Below are 17,851 nucleotides of genomic sequence, written 5' to 3' on the forward strand. Positions count from 1 at the left end.
CCAGTTGCTCCGCGGCATGTGGGATCTTCCCAGACCAGGGCTCGAACCCGTGTCCCCTGCATTGGCAGGCAGACTCTCAACCACTGCGCCACCAGGGAAGCCCCTATCTTTTTTATTATAGCCATCCTCCTGTGTTTAAAGTGGTATCTCCAGCATTTCCCTGATGGCTAATAATGTTGAGCATCTTCTCATGTGTTAATTGTTCATTCATATATTTTCTTTGGGACTTCCCTGGTGGCACAGTGGTTAAGAATCCGCCTGCCAATGCAGGGGACACGGGTTCGAGCCCTGGTCCGGGAAGATCCCACATGCTGCAGAGCAACTAAGCCCTTGTGCCACAACTACTGAACCCGCATGCTGCAACTACTGAAGCCTGCATGCCTAGAGCCCGTGCTCCGCAACAAGAGAAGCCACTGCAAAGAGAAGCCTGCACACCACAACGAAGAGTGGCCCCCGCTCACTGCAACTAGAGAAAGCCCGCGCACAGCAACAAAGACCAACGCAGCCAAAAATTAAAAAAAAAAAAAAAAAAAGTCTTCTTTGGAGAAATGTCTATTTAGATCCTTTGCCCATTAAAAAAAAATTTTTTTTTAATTCAAATATAGTTGATTTACAATGTTGTGCCTCTTTGCCCATTTTTGAATTGGATTGTCTTATTACTGATTGTAAGATTCATCCTTGGGAAGGATGAATAATAAAATCTATCAGTTGGAGTCAGCTTGGCAAAAAGGGGGAAATAAATATTATCCTTATTTTACAGATGAGGTAATGCCCAATAATGATAGTGAGTGGCAGGGCTAGGATTCAAGCTAAGTTTGGTTCCAGAGGCCTAGATCTTAGTCTTAACCAAGAATGGACAGTGGCTCCCTGAACTCTTCTAGTTTAGTGCCTTGCCCCCAATTCTAAATTACTATACTCTCCCATCAAACTCCGTCTCTGGCCAGCCTTGCGTTCCTTGCCGAACTTCCTCGGAGGCGCCAGCAGATGGCGATCGGGACCCCCGAGGGTCGCTCTAGCCGGCGCACGCACCTCTGTGGTGCCAGGCCGCAGGCGCCGACGCTGCACTTCCGGGCGCCATTCAAGGTGAGCCAGGGTCTCCTCAAATCCCCGTGCGCTCGCTTTTGCCCGAAGTTAGGGGCCCTTCCACCCCTCCTCAGAGCTCGCAGTCTAGCGGGCCCCGTACCCAGGTCAGGGTGCCCAGCCGGAGGCCGGGTAGCCACCTGAGGAGGCAGAGCCATCCGGACGTCTGGGTCCCAGCGAGGCCCAACTGCCTCAAGACCTCGCACCTCTGCCGTGCTGCGCCGGGGAGGTCGCGCTTCTGGTCTCCTGGCGATCCTGGCTGTCCGGAAGTGGAGTAGGACTCCTTCTCTTCGTCCCCTGGGTCCCCGCCAGGCGGCGCCATCAGCCTGGCCGGGATTCCCCTGCGGCTGCGAGCCCTGGCCACTCCAGGGTTGTTGAAATTGGCGAGGAGAGAGGAGAAACGGGCTGTCAGAAAGCAGTCTACCACTTGGAATAAGTTTCCCTCGTGGACTGTGTTTTCCATCATTAGGATCTCCTGGCGTACAAATTCCTATGCTCCACCCCCGAAGATCCTGATTCAGGGGATCTGGGGTGGCGCCTGGAAATCACCATTTTAAAACAGCTGCTCCAGGTTGATGCCCATAGTCTGCGCACCTCGCCTTCAGAAACGCTGGTATAACTGGTGGAGAGGAACATTGCATTGGGTTGGCTATGGGACTGTTTATCTTCAGGAGGGCTTCCAAGAGGAAGTGATTCTAGCTGGGCTTTGTATTGAGAGACTAGACTATCTCCTGGTTCTTTGCCTCACAGTTATGAATTCCCTCCCCTGCCACCACCAGGATGCGGAAGATCTCAGTGCTGCTCTTCCTGGCCTGGGTGGGCTTCCTCTTCTACGCCGGCATTGCTCTCTTCACCAGTGGCTTCCTGCTCACCCGTTTGGAGCTCACCAACCATAGCAGCTGCCAAGAGCCCCCAGGCCCTGGGTCCCTGCCATGGGGGAGCCGAGGGGAGCCCGGGTCCTGCTGGATGGCTTCCCGATTCTCCCGGCTTGTGTTGGTGCTGATAGATGCTCTGCGATTTGACTTTGCCCAGCCCCAGCTCTCACATGTTTCTGGAGAGCCTCCCGTCTCCCTGCCCTTCCTGGGCAAACTGGCCTTCTTGCAGAGGATCCTGGAAATTCAGCCCCACCATGCCAGGCTCTACCAGTCCAAGGTTGACCCCCCGACCACCACCATGCAGCGCCTCAAGGCCCTCACCACCGGCTCACTGCCTACCTTTATTGATGCTGGCAGTAATTTTGCCAGCTACGCCATAGCGGAAGACAATCTCGTTAAGCAGCTTACCAGTACAGGTTAGTCGGGCCTCTTTGGTGGCCAGGAGTACCTTGGCAAATTTCTTTAGACGTCAGAGAGCCAGAACTTTGGGTGCCCAGCTGCGTGCTTAACTAGGAGTACAGGAAGGAGAAAGAGACCCTGGCTCTGTATGCAGGGAGCTCAGGTCCGGGCTCTGTCCTTCTGGCGTTTCTAATCTGCATGGGGTATTGGTTTTACTTTGGACGAGCTCTCAGTAAAGGGGCAGGGGAGAGACGAAAAGAAGATGTGGGTCTGGTATTTTCAAAAGGGTGGAGAAGAGAGCAGAGAGTCCAGGTCCTGTCCACTCACTGACTGGGAAAAAGCAAGATTTACCCAGGAAAAATAGAGCAGCAGAGATGGCCAGGGGCTGAGGACTAGCAGAGCTTTTTATAGGAATAAGTAGTAAAAGGTCTGGGTGGAGTATGGTTACCAGGGAAAGCGTCCTGGCAGAAAATTTTAGGCCTTGAAGGATAAAGAGTTGTTGGATGGAACTGCTGTGCCTTAGAGTGGATGGTTGGGATTTCTGATAGATCTTTAAAAGGCCTCTCCTCTTCCCCCTCCCCTGACTCCTGCTCAGGCTGTGACCCACTCATGTCCCTGCAGGAAGGCGTGTGGTCTTCATGGGAGATGAAACCTGGAACGATCTTTTTCCTGGAGCTTTCTCCCAAGCTTTCTTTTTCCCGTCCTTCGATGTTAGAGACCTACACACAGTGGACAATGGTATCCTGGAACACCTCTACCCAACCAGTGAGCACGGGGCCAGAGGCAGGCCTGACTAAGACTGGGAGCTGGGGAGGGCTACGTCAGTCCACAAATTCTGAACCTCCCATGGATGCAGTGGCCTGGGCTTGTGCCCCTGGACATAGGAGCATCAGAGCCTGGCTGGGGTTGAGGAGTGGGCCTTAGTCCCCTGTGCTCAGGTTCTCTCCTTCACAGTGGACAGTGGTGAATGGGATGTGCTGATTACTCACTTCCTGGGTGTGGATCACTGTGGCCACAAGCATGGCCCTCATCATCCTGAAATGGCCAAGAAACTTAGCCAAATGGACCAAGTGATCCAGTGAGTGTGGGATATTGGCTGGGGGAGTGGGTTTGTGTCTGAGAATCTCATAATATATGGTCCCAAGAGAAAAAAATCTTTATTTGGAACTTTTACTTGGTTGAATTCTGTCTTCTCCAGGCCTTTTTCTGAAGCTAGGGGCCTCATCTGTTTTGAGTAATTTAGCATGTGATTTTGGGCAGTAGGGTTATGACCGAAGAGGTGTTTTTTTGCCAGACGTCTAGGCCCTACTAGTGGAAGTTATGGCTGGGGGTGAATGGGCCCCTGAAAAAAATCTTTTTTAAATTAATTTATTAATTTATTTATTTTTGGCTGTGTTGGGTCTTCATTGCTGCGCGCGGGCTTTCTCTAGTTGTGGCGAGCAGGGGCTACTTTTTGTTGCGGTGTGTGGGCTTCTCATTGCGGTGGCTTCTCTTGTTGCGGAGCACGGGTTCTAGGCACGTGGGCTTCAGTAGTTGTGGCTCGTGGGCTCTAGAGCACAGGCAGGCTCAGTAGTTGTGGCGCACGGGCTTAGTTGCTCTGCGGCATGTGGGATCTTCCTGGACCAGGGCTCGAACCCGTGTCCCCTGCATTGGCAGGTGGATTCTTAACCACTGCACCACCAGGGAAGTCCCTGAGAAAAGTCTTTATCCTTACCTCCTGACACATTTCTTGGCCCCCAGGGGACTCGTGGAGCGTCTGGAGAATGACACACTGCTGGTAGTGACTGGGGACCATGGGATGACCACGAGTGGGAACCATGGAGGGGACAGTGAGCTGGAGACCTCAGCTGCACTTTTTCTGTATAGTCCCACAGCCCTCTTCCCCAGCGCCCCACCAGAGGTGAGGCCTGAGGTGTGCTTTGTGTGGTTTCCCGCTATTCAATCCACATCATGATCGTAGCATCCTTGTGGATCCCTCCATTTTAAGCCCCCAGATTCATAACCCTGGGCATCCCCCATTCTTATTTCCTACCTAGGCTCCTATGTCTTCCATCCTAAACACTGACCTCAGCTCTTTGTTGAACCCGTTGACCCCTGTCCTTGTTCTCTAGGAGCCAGAGGTAATTCCTCAAATCAGCCTGGTGCCTACGCTGGCCCTGCTGTTGGGCCTGCCCATCCCATTTGGGAACATCGGGGAGGTGATAGCTGAGGTGTTCTCAGAGGTCGAAGACTCCCAGCCTCACTCTTCTACTCTGGCTCAAGCCTCAGCTCTCCATCTCAATGCCCAGCAGGTAGGTAATGGGCTGGGCTTCCAGGTGACAGAGTTAGGTTGAGCATGGGAGAAGCATAATGACCCACTCTGTTGTCCTTTGTTCAGTCTTAATATCACATTCCATAGCCAAGTACTCCCTCTCTCCCTGTCCTGGACGGAGTTTGGGTCCCTGATTTCTAGGTACCCCATATGGTAATACCTGTCCTTGCCTGTGTCCCAGTTCACGTCTCTGAGCTTTTCCCCTTGGTCTCTGATCTTTTCTGCCAGGTGTCCCGATTTCTTCACACCTACTCAACTGCTGCTCAGGACCTCCAAGTTAAGGAGCTTCATCGACTGCAGAACCTCTTCTCCAAGGCTTCTGCTGACTACCAGCGGCTTCTGCAGAGCCCCCACGGGGCTGAGGCAGCACTACAGACTGTGATTACTGAGCTGCAGCAGTTCCTGCGGGGAGTTCGGGCCATGTGCATTGAGTCTTGGGCTCGTTTTTCTCTGGTCCGCATGGCAGGGGGTGCTGCTCTCTTGGCTGCTACCTGCTTTCTTTGCCTACTGGTATCCCAGTGGGCAACATCCCCAGGCTTCTGTTTCCGCCCTCTCTTAATACCCATGGCCTGGGGTTTGACTGGGGCCGTAGTGTGTGCTGGACTACTGGCAACTACGGGGCTGAAGCTGGATTCAGTGGTTCTAGGGGCCATGGCTGCAGTGGGCTCACTTCTGCCTTTTCTGTGGAAAGCCTGGGCTGGATGGGGAGCTAAGAGGCCCCTGGCAGCCCTGCTTCCTATGCCTGGGCCTGTCCTGTTACTCCTGCTCATTCGCTTTGCTGGTTTCTTCTCTGATAGCTTTGTTATAGCCGAGGCCAGGGCCGCCCCCTTCCTTTTGATCTCACTCATCTTGCTCCTGGTTGCCCAGCTTCACTGGGAGGGCAAGCTGCTGCCACCTAAGCTACTCACAATACCTCGCCTTGGCTTTCTGACCCCAGCAGGCCCCCCACGTCACAATGGCACGCATGCCCTGGGGCTTGGAGTTGGGTTGCTTTTATGTATAAGGCTAGCTGGGCTTTTTCATCGATGCCCTGAAGAGACGCCTGCTTGCAGCTCCTCTCCCTGGCTGAGTCCCCTGGCATCCATGGTGGGTGGTCGAGCCAAGAATGTGTGGTACGGAGCTTGTGTGGGGGCGCTGGCGGCCCTGTTAGCTGCCGTGCGCCTGTGGCTTCGCCGCTATGGTAATCTCAAGAGCCCTGAGCCCCCTGTGCTCTTTGTGCGCTGGGGGCTGCCGCTGATGGGACTAGGCACTGCCGCCTACTGGGCCTTGGCATCAGGGGCGGATGAAGCACCCCCGCGTCTCCGGGCCCTGGTCGCTGGGGCATCAGTTATGTTACCTAGGGCTGTGGCCGGGTTGGCTGCTTCAGGGCTCATGCTGCTGCTCTGGAGGCCTGTGACGGTGCTGGTGAAAGCTGCAGCGGGTGCTCCACGGACCAGGACTGTCCTCACTCCCTTCTCAGGCCCCCCCACTTCTCAGGCTGACCTGGAGTATGTGGTTCCTCAAATCTACCGACACATGCAGGAGGAGTTCCGGGGCCGGCTAGAGAGGACCAAATCTCAGGGCCCCCTGACGGTGGCCGCCTATCAGTTGGGGAGTGTCTACTCAGCTGCTATGGTCACGGCCCTCACCCTCTTGGCCTTTCCACTTCTGCTATTGCATGCAGAGCGCATTAGCCTTGTGTTCCTGCTTCTGTTTCTGCAGAGCTTCCTTCTCCTGCATCTGCTTGCTGCTGGGATACCCATCACCACCCCTGGTAAATACATATCTCAGCCCTGATTCATCCAGGGACAGTAGTGATGTGAATTCAGGCCTTCTTATTTTCAGGGAGGTGTTGCTTCTCAGGTTCTTCACCTTGATACAGGGTCTCACACCCCAACAGTTGAGAGGGTCTTCCTGATGTCCTGTCTCTTATCTGCTGTAGCCAAGCTAATTGATCCCTCCCACTGGCTTTCAGGGCCAGCAGGGTTCATGGAGGAGGGAGACAAACAGTACTCCAAGACTCAATTCTTATGGAAATGCTGCATCCTCCTGAGCGCATTTCCTGATTCTCCAGTGATGAGAGTGGTGAATTACGAGTATATTCACCACTCATAGTGAGCTGTGTGTATATGAGAGAAAGAGGCTGACCACAGATTAGAGCAGTGGGGCTTTGTGCCACGGAGGGAATTAGAATAACAGAGTGTTGACTATTAGAAGCTTGGAGTGATGGGCATGCTCGCGTGTAAGAGACAGCACTGAGGTAGTAGGTGTATATGATCTTGGGGCAGTGGGCTGTGGGTTAGGGAGTGGGACGTGACTGTAAAGAGGCATATCTCTTCCCCCAGGTCCTTTTACTGTGCCTTGGCAGGCAGTCTCTGCTTGGGCCTTCATGGCAACACAGACCTTCTATTCCACGGGTCACCAGCCCGTCTTTCCAGCTATCCATTGGCATGCTGCCTTCGTGGGAGTCCCAGAGGGTCATGACTTTACCTGGCTGTCTGCTTTGCTGGTGGGAGCGAACACCTTTGCCTCCCATATCCTCTTTGCAGGTACCTCCTCATTCCTCCCTTGCTTCCATTGTTTACTCTGGCTTCGTGGAAGGAAAGGAAACCCCAGGATTTGAGTGGGGAAATGTGATTTTGTTAGATCTTGGGCACCCTTTGGCCTTTGCTAATTGGAGGCTGAGCCAACTAGGGTAGTTGGGGGCCAGGGTGGCCTGGTCCCTGGGTCCTCCATTGATTCTAGCCCTACCTTCCTCTGAGGCAGTAGGTTGCCCATTGCTCCTGCTCTGGCCCTTTCTCTGTGAGAGTCAAGGGCCCCGGAAGAGGCGGCAGCCCCCAGGGAATGAAGCTGAGGCCAGAGTCAGGCCTGAGGAGGAGGAGGAGCCACTGATGGAGATGCGGCTCCGGGATGCGCCTCACCACTTCAATGCAGCGCTGCTGCAGCTGGGCCTCAAGTACCTCTTTGTCCTTGGTATTCAGGTGGGTGCAGGGGAGAGATCATGGAGTTAGTTTTCTCATGCATGTACATCACATTCTTTCACACTTTGCCAAAACCCTAGGAGAGAGCCTTGACTGAGGTGTAGATAAGTGAAGTGATTGCTCAAAGGCCAGTGGCCTCAAATGGCAGTATTAAGACTTGAACCTGGGTCTCCTTCATCCTAGTCTTGGATTGTTTCCTCTTTACAAGCTAGATCTGGACCTGATGGTTGCATCCGGGGATTACTCCATTAGTGGACAGACTGGAAAAGCTGAGGTGATGGCCGGGATTCTTTCCCAAGCTGTGATCGTTGATCTTCTTTTCCTTCAGAGGCAGAAGGTGTGACTCTGACATTCCCTCCACCCTGGGAGGCAGAGCCTGAGTGTCAGTGGCACAGATGAATAGTGCTTGCCCAAGGTCACACTGCAAGTCGTGGTTGGGCCAGGAAAAGAATTAGGTCTCCTAACTCCTAGCCCAGGGTTTTTTTTCCACTGACACACACTACTTTCCTTCCCCTTCCATTCTTCACAGGGACTTGCAGCAGTTCTCTGTTTGACCTGCTTCCTCCTCCGCTTCCTTAATAACTTGACCCCTCCTCTCTTCCCTTAGATTTTGGCCTGTGCCTTGGCAGCCTCCATCCTCCGCAGGCATCTCATGGTCTGGAAGGTGTTTGCCCCCAAGTGAGTGGATTTGCTTGAGAAGTATTGGTGTGGGGGAGGGTGAAGCTTGGAGCAAACAATGAACATCCAGAGTGGACAAGGTTTTGCCTCAGCAGGGAAAAGGCTCTAGGCCTCCTGTCTGTGTCCTTTGAGATTCTCCACCTTTCTTTGCAGGTTCATTTTTGAGGCCATGGGCTTCATTGTGAGCAGCGTGGGACTTTGCCTGGGCATAGCTTTGGTGATGCGAGTGGATGGTGCTGTGAGCTCCTGGTTCAGGCAGTTAGTTCTGGCCCAGCAGAAAGCTGGAGAACAGTCTAGCCTGGTCTATACGGGTGCTGGATCATCTGCAAGAGAGACTCAGTCGCACCTCTTACCACCGTGCAGCCAGGATCTACTGGCATCTGGGACTTCATTATTTTATAATTCAAAATCATAATGGAGCCTAATCCGTAACTCCTGCTTTGGATACATCTGAGAGACTGAGGGGCTGCCTCCGAAGTGGAATAAAATAATGATGTAAATATGTGTGTCTGAGGTGTGGGGGAGCCCCCACTGTCCTGTAGGGGATATGAGGAGGGTCAGTCTCCCCTCATCCAGGCACAGATGGGATCAGCCGTCTTATGGAGACCTGGCCACATCTGAGAACCGCTGGGAGGTGGTTGGAGTTGTCTGAATTCACTTCTCCCAACTCTTCCCAAATCACTACTGTTATTCCACCTGCCATTTTCCTTTGCCATGGAACATATTTTATTAAATTCTTTTGCTTTGGCTGATAACACAGATGGCTGAAAAGACAGGCCCAGGCATCATGGAACACACAGACTTTCACTGTCTAAAGCCCCAATAGTGCTGTATCTCCTCCTCCTCAACTGTGTCCTTTCACTTCAGAACACCCTTTGCCCTTCACGTCTGTGGAGGCTTCCCTGGTTTCCCAACCTGTGCTGCCTTTTATCAGACCTACTCACCCATCTTAACACACCTTGTCCCATTGATTATTCCTGACTTGAAGCCAAAATTGTATGAATCTAATGCTCCTCACACGTCTCCTGTGCCCTCCATCCACCTCACTACTCCTGTGTCATGTTGAAGTGCTGGCATGAAATCCTCATGGAAACATCCATCAAAGAAGTGGGGAAGAGGTTCTGAGAAGGGTCAGGACTGGGGTTTGAGGTTTGAGGGTGCCCAGGACAGGAAGAGATGAGACCACTGAAAGATGACGTATGTGATTTGCAAATAATTTCTCCCACTTTGTGACTTTTGAGTTGTCTTTTATTTCTTTTTTTATTGAGGTATAATTGACGTCTTTGAATTTTCTTTTTTTCCCAGTTTATTGAGATATAATTGACATACATCACTGGATATGTGTAAGGTGTCCAGCATAACAGTTTGACTTACATCTTTGAATTTTCTTGATGGTGTCTTTGTAGCACAAGAGTTTTTAATTTTAATGAAGTCCAATTTATCCATTTTGAGTTGACTTTATAGATGGCAAGCGTCGCAGCTTGTTTCTTCTTTGCTTACGGATCTCCAATTCTCCTACCTCCATATGTTGAAAGGACTGGGCAGGTATATTTGAGCAGGGCAGGCTGCACAGGCACAGGGCTGCGCTGCCAGCGAGTCGGACTGCATGTGGTTGAGCAGACTGTGGTGAGCGTGTTGGTGCTCCATGGTGAGCAGAGATAGGATGGGCCGATTACCGAGGGCCTCGGTCTCAGGTCAGTTCTTTTTGAAGACACTTCTGGGGCTGGACCTTTCGTGGCGGCTCCCGGCGGTACTACAACTCCCAGCGTGCATCGCGCGGGCCAGCCCTCCGCGGCGGGGTAAATCCCCGGCCGACCTGGCTGTGTGGCGGCGAGGGAAGGGCTGATCCGCGGGTTCCGGGTTTTTGAGGTCGACTTAAGGCTTTGGCCTCCGCGAGGGCAGAGCAGCGGAACGGCGAGCCGTAAGACCTACCCACTCAGACACGCCCCCGGTCTCTGGCCCGCCTCTGCCTTCCTCTCTGGTCTGGCCCCGACTCGTTTCTTCTTCCAGTTTCCCGCGGGGAATAACTCTTGAAGACGACCAACCGCAGCCGAGCATTTTGCCGGCCGGGCCAATCAGAGGCGCGGGTGGAAGAGGCGGAGGTAGAATTCCGGCCAGGCGGCCGGTGGGGTGTCCGTTTCTCCCGGAAAGGGTAGGCCGCCCCGGCTGGAACCCCGAGGGGAGCAAAGGAGCCTTGGCGGGGTGCGGAAGTGTACGGGCCTCTCCGCTCTCAGTGGGGCGTCGGAGGGGCCAGGCTTACCCTTCAGCGGCCCCCTTCAGGTGTCTGGGCCCAGCCTCGGCCGCCATGGCTCACAGGACCCCTCCGGGCTCTTCAGCCTCTCACGCCAGCTGCCTGGACCTGTGGAGGGAAAAGAATGACCAACTAGTTCAACAGGCCAAGGTAACGCGGTTGCTGGGACCCTCTCTTTGCAACCCCAAAATACCAGGAAAGGGGTATGCAGTGGATTTACCCTGGCCGATGGGGAGGGGCTGAGCGTGACCTCCCCTAAAGAGCCAGAAATGGCTGGAGAATGACATCCCTTGCCACAGCTGCAAGGGGAGAGGGAAGGACTGTACCCCACCCCGCATTTGTTAGGTTGCTCAGGACTCAGGTCTGTCTGCGAGGCGACAGCAGTTGGCTCAAGATGCACTGGAAGGGCTCCGGGGACTCCTCCATAGTCTGCAGGGTAAGTAGCGCTCTCCCCAGGATGGTCACTCCCCTCCTCCACAGCCAGAGACCAGTTCCTCTTCTGCATTTCTGGGATCGAGGAGATTACTCAGGGGGTAAGGTGTTCTGTTTAAGGCACAGACAGGACTAGAATGGAATCGTCTTTATACAGGTGAATCTCTCCACACACACACACACACACACACACACACACACACACACACGACTAGAATGGAATCGTCTTTATACAGGTGAATCTCTCCACACACACACACACACACACACACACACACACGACTAGAATGGAATCGTCTTTATACAGGTAAATCTCTACACACACACACACACACACACACACACACACACACGACTAGAATGGAATCGTCTTTATACAGGTGAATCTCTACACACACACACACACACACACACACACACACACCAGCATTTGAAGAAGTGGTCTCCAGGATGGTCTATTTGGAAAACCTTCTGCCCTTTCCAAATTCTCTGTCCAAAGGGTGGATTCTTTTTCTTTTTTTTTTTTTTTTTTGGCTGCGTTGGGTCTTTGTTGCTACGTGCGGGCCCTCTCCAGTTGCAGCGAGTGGGGGCCACTCTTCGTTGTGGTGCGCGGGCCCCTCATTGCGGTGGCTTCTCTTGTTGTGGAGCACGGGCTTTAGGTGCGCAGGCTTCAGTAGTTGTGGCTCGCGGGCTCAGTAGTTGTGGCTCGCGGGCTCAGTAGTTGTGGCTCGCAGGCTCTGGAGCGCAGGCTCAGCAGCTGTGGCATACAGGCCTAGTTGCTCCGCGGCATGTGGGATCCTCCCGGACCAGGGCTCGAACCCGTGTCCCCTACATTGGCAGGCGGATTCTTAACCACTGCGCCAGCAGGGAAGTCTCCAAAGGGTGGGTTCTTTATTGAGGTCATTTTGGTTGGGGTGGGGTGATCTCTTTCACCTGAGAGTGGTCTGTGAGACCAGCATTTGTTGCTCCAGGGCTCCCTGCGGCTGTTTCTGTTCTCCCCTTGGAACTGACTGTCATCTGCAATTTCATTACCCTGAGGGCAAGCCTGGCCCAGGGTTTCACTGAGGACCTGGCACAGGATATCCAGCAGGGCCTAGAGAGAGGTGAGGGCCAGAGGTTGCCTTCCATGCCCCTGCCAGCCTCAGGCTGGGCTTAAGTTCTTGCAAGGGGGATAGGAGGAGCAACATAATCTGTCACCTCCACGGAGATGCCCTTCTCTGATCCTCCATGTGCTCCTCGGACCAGGAGCGCCTTTGTGACCTTTGGGCTCCTGCAGAGAAGAAAAGCCAGAGATGAGGTCCCACCTCAGCTGTATGTGTGTGTATACTCTACAGTGCTGGAGACCCAGGAGCAGCTGAAGGCCAGGCTGGAACATGGGCTCAGGGGGCTGTGGGACTCCGTCCTCCATGTTTCCTCCCTTCTGCCGGAGCTGCTCCCTGCCCTTCACCACCTTGCTGGCCTGCAGGCTGCCCTTTGGCTGAGCACTGACCGTCTTGGGGACCTGACCTTGCTGCTGCAGACCCTGAATGTTAGCCAGGTAATTCAGGTAGTGATCTGGACCTAAGGGTCTCTTTCCTCCTCCCACCCTTCCTAGCTGCAGTATCATCATTATGTGTTGGAAAGGCTGTTGGGTTGGTGTTCAGAAGACCCAGGTTTTCTCAGGGACTCTTAGGTGACCTTGCTCTGGTTTGTTCCTCACTGGAGGGGTTCTCTTGGGAGCTTGATTATCTTGGGTAGAATTAGAGCTCTCGTGACCTTGCTGAAGTCACCTCCCAGTCTCAGTCTTTTCATCAGTAACCCAGACATGGTCGTTGCCCTGTGTCCTCGTGGGCTGATCCTGAGTGAGGAGACTCATTAAAATAGATCATCTCTGCCCCAGGTTTTCCTTCCTCCCTTTATCCTTGCCTCACAGCTATCGATCTCTTAGAATTGAGGGAACAAGAATCAGGAGGATCCTTAAGTTCAGAGTCCAGCCAGGGTGGACTGAGATAGGTGAAGGGGTAGTTACAGGCTTGGAACCTCTGATCATCCTTCTTTCCCCAGAGCGGGGCCTCTGAGGATCTGCTGCTGCTCCTGAAAACTTGGAGGCCCCCAGCTGAGGAGTCAGATGCTCCGTTGACCCTGCAGGATGCCCAGGACTTGAGGGGTGTCCTTCTGACAGCATTTGCTTATCGCCAAGGCCAGCTAGCAATCTGATTTGTCCCTTCCTCCCCACTCCCTGTCTTAAGGGATCCTCTGGGCTCATGTCTTCTCTATCCTCTACCCTTCAGCTCAGTAGAGCTTCTCTGTGCTCTTCTTCCCCATCATGCCCCCTGCCCTATTGGCCTCTCTAAGCTCACACCCTGGTTGCCCACAGGCCTCCAGGAGCTGATCACAGGGAACCTACCCAGGGCACTGAGCAGCCTGCATGAAGCGGCCTCAGGTCTGTGCCCACGGCCTGTGTTGGTCCAGGTGTACACAGCCCTGGGGACCTGTCTTCGTAAGATGGTAAAGACAGTCCTAGGGTGGGTTGGGGAAACCAGGGGTGTTAGGAGCAGCTTTCTGCTTTGTGAGGGTAGCTGAGGCTTGTGTCCTCTCACCCCTCTAGGGCAGTCCACAGAGAGCTCTGCTGTACTTGGTTGCAGCCCTGAAAGGGGAATCAACCTGGGGTCCCCCGCTTCTGGAGGCCTCCAGGCTGTATCGGCAACTGGAGAACACGGCAGCAGAGATCGAGTGTCTGGAGCTGCTGGTTGAGGTAAGGAACTGTGTCGGGTGAAGATACGGGGACTGCTGAGATGCTTGTGTTGGGGTAAGTAGTCAAGGTGTAAGTAGAAGGAAGTATGGGTCCCAGAGATTATAGATATACGTTCTTCTTTTTGTTCTCTTTAGGCCTTGAGTGTCGCTCATATCCCTGAAGCCCCACAGCTTCTCATTGAAGTAGAGTTACTACTCCCACGACCTGACCCAGCCTCACCCCTTCACTGTGGCACACAGAGCCAGGCCAAGTACCTGCTAGCAAGCCGATGCCTACAGACGGGAAGGTGAGGTCCACCTTGCTCACCTGAGCTCCTCTTCCCACTTCTGGCGCCTCCCCTGTGCTGTGACTCTGCTTCTGTTCTTACGAGTTGGGGGGATGGACAAGTCAGGGGCAGGACATGGGTCCCCACTCTCAGCTTCCTGCCTTGCTGCTGGACCTGAACTGAGGATTCTTTACCCAGACACTAACCTCCTGTATCTTGAAAACTCTAAAGTCTTCTCCCAAATCCAGTCTGTAAGTAGTAGAGATCCATACTGAGCCAGTGTTGGAGTCCCCAAACCTCGCCCTCCCCACACCCCAGGGCCCTTAGCTAAAAGCCCTTGGAGTGCCCTGCTATGGCCTAAGGTGAGACTCATGGGTTATGACTCTTCAGGGCAGAGAATGCTGCAGAACATTACCTGGACCTGCTGGCCCTGTTGCTGGATGGCTCGGAGCCAAAGGTGGGTATGTCATGTTGCTCTGCAATGGGGTAGGAGGGTTGGAGTCTCCTTTGGAGTAGCGCAGGACTGCTTTTTTCTGACTTTTCCTCTGCTGTTCTTTCTGTCCAATCTGGGGCACCAGACTGGGAGGGTTCCCAGAGCAAGGGGGATCCGGGCAGCAAGCAATGGGTGGTCTCTGCATGATACCAGAGCCTGGTGAAGAGGTTGGGGGTGGTGGCTCATGTCTCTTCAAGACACTGCATTCTCCTCCCACCCCAGTTCTCCCCACCCCCATGCCCCCCAGGGCCCTGTGTGCCTGAGGTGTTCTTGGAGGCAGCAGCAGCGCTGATTCAGGCAGGCCGAGCCCAGGATGCTTTGACCGTGTGTGAGGAGCTGCTTAGCCGCATGTCATCCCTGCTTCCCAAGAGGCCCCGGCTGTGGGAAGATGCCAGAAGAGGAACCAAAGAGTTACCACACTGCTCACCCTGGGTCTCTGCCACCTATCTGCTTCAGGGCCAAGCTTGGGTGCAACTGGGGGCCCAAAAGGAGGCAATTAGTGAATTTAGCCGGTGAGCCCAGGAAGCCAACCACGACCCTCCGGGAAATGTGGAGGGATAATTTTCTAATTGGGACCTGAGTTGGTGAGCTCCATTCTTATCTACTCACCCTAGAGTTTCTGAGGTTGACTCTTCTTTACCCCTGCTCTGTGTCCCACTTCAGGTGCCTTGAGCTGCTCTTCCAGGCCACACCCAAGGATAAAGAACAAGGTGATCTAGACTCTCAGTTTTCCTCTGTGGTGGTGGTGGTTTCCTTTCCATGTGTCCTAGCCCACCAGGAGATTTAAGGGAAAGGGACTCCAAACACAAGAGATAGAGAGGGGACTTGAGGTGTTGGTGACAGTGTGGCTGGGAACACATGTCTTGACTTTGGGAGTGGTCCCCAGGGCCTGCTTCCAGCTGTGAGCAGGGGTGTACATCAGATGTGGCACTACAACAGCTTCGGGCAGCCGCCCTGATTAGTCGTGGACTGGAATGGGTGGCCAGTGGCCAGGATACCAAAGCCCTACAGGACTTCCTTCTCAGTGTGCAGGTGTGCCCAGGTATGTACATGTGCAAGACATCAGCTATGCACAGATGCGTAAGGACAGAGAGGGCCGTGCGGGAGGTACTTGGGGATTAGTGTAAGAGTGATGTTCCTTGATAGGAGGGGTGAATGGGGTTGTGCCTGTATATATATAGGGATATATCCAGGTGTGCAGACATATGCAAGACATATACAAGTGTGTATGAAGGCCTTTCAGGAGTTCTCTAGGCTTCCCAGTGTCTTCAGACACAGAGACCATAACTGTGCTGAGAATGTGTTGGGCAGGAGCAGGGTCAGCTGAGCCCTTTGTCCTGAGCAGGCAGTGCCCAGGGATAGGCATGGTTGGCAGTGATGTACCCCTGGTACCATGTAGGCAAGACACTTCCCTGCTCTAGGCCTTAGTTTTCCCTTTTATAAAATGATGCTTAAGTCTGTGTCAAGTTCTAAGGCTCTCTACTCTGGGATGGGGCTACAGGTAATCAAGACGCTTCCTTTCACCTGCTTCAGACTCTGAGGAGGCTGGATCGGAGGGATGAGGCCACTGCTCTCTGGCAGAGGCTGGAGGCCCAAACTGAGTTGCCACAGGAGAATGCTGCATGGTGAGGCTGAGAGGCAGCTGGCGTCCTGGAGTCCTTGGGCCTATTGGGAGTGGTGGTGAATGAAAGGGAGGGAATGGCTGCGCAGTCTTCTGCCTGTCCTCCCTTAGACATCACCCTTTTTGGTTTCAGGTCTCTCCCCCTGTACCTAGAAACCTGTTTGGGCTGGATCCATCCCCCTGACCGTGAAACCCTTCTTGAGGAATTTCGGACGTCTCTGCTGGAGACTCGTGACCTGTAGCTGCCACGTTTCAAAGAACCTGAGCTGGGGCCTCAGTGGGCCATCTGTGGGGAGGGCTTTCTGCTACACCGTCCTTGGGGAACATGGCTGGAGCTGACCATTCCAATATAAGTCTGGCATTGGAGAGGCTGGTGGTAGTTCTCCAAAATTTGGTCTGGTTACTGCTGTTCTGGTTCCAGAAGAAGCCCCCCTTCCACCAACAAGGCATTGACTTTGCTCATAGCACGTTTTTTCCTGTTTCCCTTTTCATGTGTTGAGTAAAATTTCATGTCTCTCTCTTGTCTGCCTACTACATACACTTGAGTGGGAAGACTCAAAGCTGTCTGATTCAGTTGAGTGCTGGTTGTCTATGATACCTTCTCCCAACATCGTCTACCTTATGAGACTCAGGAGAAAGGGCTACAGGAATCCTTACTCAGGTGGCAGTGCCTTTAGTCCTTCTTGTTGCCTAAAAGCAAAACCCCAAAGCCCAGGATCCTTTGTGAGGTGACAGAATGAGTGGAGTTAGGTCTGGAAGGTGGTGCCCTCAGGAGAAGGGCAAGTATCTGATTCTTAGAGCAGAGAGACAAGCAGACCTCTGAGTCTCAGAATGATTCCCCACCCCCTCCCTCATCCCAGATTTGGATTTCCACTGTCTCAGTCAAATGTGTCTGTGTGGATAGGGGGTGAAGGGTGAATTCAGTCAACAGGCCCCCAAAGCTGCCTATTGAATATAGTCAGGGCTAGCTGGCATTTTGGGCCCGAGGACTTCAAGTCTCAGCCTACAATTTTCTTGCTGCTTCGGGCTCTGTTGAATCTGCTGTGTGTTCTGTAGTTGCCTTTTTTTTTTTTTTTAAAGACACCAATTGTACTTGAACATTTGTGTTTTTTTGTTTGTTTTTTAAATTTATTTATTTATTTTTGGCTGTGTTGGGTCTCCGTTTCTGTGCGAGGGCTTTCTCTAGTTGTGGCAAGCGGGGGCCACTCTTCATCGCGGTGCGCGGGCCTCTCACTATCGCGGCCTCTCTTGTTGCGGAGCACAGGCTCCAGACGTGCAGGCTCAGTAGTTGTGGCTCACGGGCTTAGTTGCTCCGCGGCATGTGGGATCCTCCCAGACCAGGGCTCGAACCCGTGTCCCCTGCATTAGCAGGCAGATTCTCAACCACTGCGCCACCAGGGAAGCCCCTGTAGTTGCCTTTTGACTCCTCACTGGACTTGACTGCCCTCCCTCGTTTAGCCATAAATATTAATACCTGGTGGTAAGAGGAAGCATGTATCTCTAAGCCCTGAGGAACTGTAAAGCCTATGGGATTAGGATTACCAAAGAGTGCAATGACAATAAAGTACAGTGGATTAAGAGCTGGGGTGCTAGTCAAAGAGTCCAGAATAGAGATGGCTGGAGCCAGCGTATTGAAGGAGCAAGGAGAGGGCTTAGGGTTGAGACTCAGGTTTTGGAAGAAGATGGGTGTGTAGGTTGTCACTACAACGGAACTAGACTAATACAAGGGTTCAATCCATTGTGCCAGGTTTT

General features: G+C 53.3%; 2 protein-coding genes across 15 annotated transcripts; both read left to right on the top strand.

Annotated features, from left to right (window-relative positions):
- Nucleotides 1–1,020: 1,020 nt before the first annotated feature.
- Nucleotides 1,021–9,058, top strand: PIGO (phosphatidylinositol glycan anchor biosynthesis class O). Of its 6 annotated transcripts, none has more exons than XM_082468385.1 (11): nt 1,021–1,083; nt 1,860–2,371; nt 2,976–3,119; nt 3,309–3,432; nt 4,095–4,254; nt 4,466–4,645; nt 4,894–6,418; nt 6,990–7,193; nt 7,411–7,625; nt 8,233–8,303; nt 8,457–9,058. In XM_082468385.1, the coding sequence occupies exons 2-11, from the start codon at nt 1,861–1,863 to the stop codon at nt 8,716–8,718; spliced, it is 3,396 nt and encodes a 1,131-aa protein (XP_082324511.1). In that variant the 5' UTR covers nt 1,021–1,083; nt 1,860; the 3' UTR covers nt 8,719–9,058. The 6 variants fall into 6 exon arrangements, with proteins under 6 accessions (XP_082324511.1, XP_082324508.1, XP_082324509.1 ...); XM_082468382.1 differs by having other exon boundaries at nt 1,035–1,083; nt 1,831–2,371; XM_082468383.1 differs by lacking the exon at nt 1,021–1,083 and having other exon boundaries at nt 1,090–2,371; nt 2,976–3,092.
- A 1,128-nt stretch (nt 9,059–10,186) lies between these two features.
- On the top strand, nt 10,187–16,614 carry FANCG (FA complementation group G). 9 transcript variants are annotated; one of them, XM_082468399.1, is made up of 14 exons: nt 10,187–10,704; nt 10,900–10,990; nt 11,958–12,089; nt 12,321–12,523; nt 13,030–13,165; nt 13,343–13,473; nt 13,574–13,720; nt 13,855–14,006; nt 14,376–14,442; nt 14,701–14,990; nt 15,142–15,188; nt 15,365–15,520; nt 15,980–16,103; nt 16,233–16,614. In XM_082468399.1, exons 1-14 carry the CDS (start codon nt 10,609–10,611, stop codon nt 16,339–16,341), a joined length of 1,881 nt encoding a protein of 626 aa, XP_082324525.1. In that variant the 5' UTR covers nt 10,187–10,608; the 3' UTR covers nt 16,342–16,614. The 9 variants fall into 9 exon arrangements, 7 of the variants coding, with proteins under 7 accessions (XP_082324525.1, XP_082324526.1, XP_082324524.1 ...); XR_014265493.1 differs by having other exon boundaries at nt 10,442–10,704; nt 16,012–16,103; XR_014265494.1 differs by lacking the exon at nt 15,365–15,520 and having other exon boundaries at nt 10,442–10,704; nt 16,012–16,103.
- Nucleotides 16,615–17,851: the final 1,237 nt, after the last annotated feature.

Source organism: Balaenoptera physalus, assembly GCF_965194825.1.
Source record: "Balaenoptera physalus genome assembly, chromosome: 7".
Lineage (NCBI taxonomy): Eukaryota > Metazoa > Chordata > Mammalia > Artiodactyla > Balaenopteridae > Balaenoptera > Balaenoptera physalus.

What these genes read in the sequence shown, in the direction of transcription:
- PIGO (XM_082468385.1), top strand. Translation starts at nt 1,861, where the DNA reads ATGCGGAAGATCTCAGTGCTGCTCTTCCTGGCCTGGGTGGGCTTCCTC. An exon ending in GATACCCATCACCACCCCTG is followed by an intron (nt 6,419 to 6,989) that starts GTAAATACATAT and finishes CTCTTCCCCCAG; the next exon opens with GTCCTTTTACTGTGCCTTGG. An exon ending in TGGAAGGTGTTTGCCCCCAA is followed by an intron (nt 8,304 to 8,456) that starts GTGAGTGGATTT and finishes CTTTCTTTGCAG; the next exon opens with GTTCATTTTTGAGGCCATGG.
- FANCG (XM_082468399.1), top strand. Translation starts at nt 10,609, where the DNA reads ATGGCTCACAGGACCCCTCCGGGCTCTTCAGCCTCTCACGCCAGCTGC. An exon ending in CCAGCAGGGCCTAGAGAGAG is followed by an intron (nt 12,090 to 12,320) that starts GTGAGGGCCAGA and finishes TATACTCTACAG; the next exon opens with TGCTGGAGACCCAGGAGCAG. An exon ending in ACCCAAGGATAAAGAACAAG is followed by an intron (nt 15,189 to 15,364) that starts GTGATCTAGACT and finishes AGTGGTCCCCAG; the next exon opens with GGCCTGCTTCCAGCTGTGAG.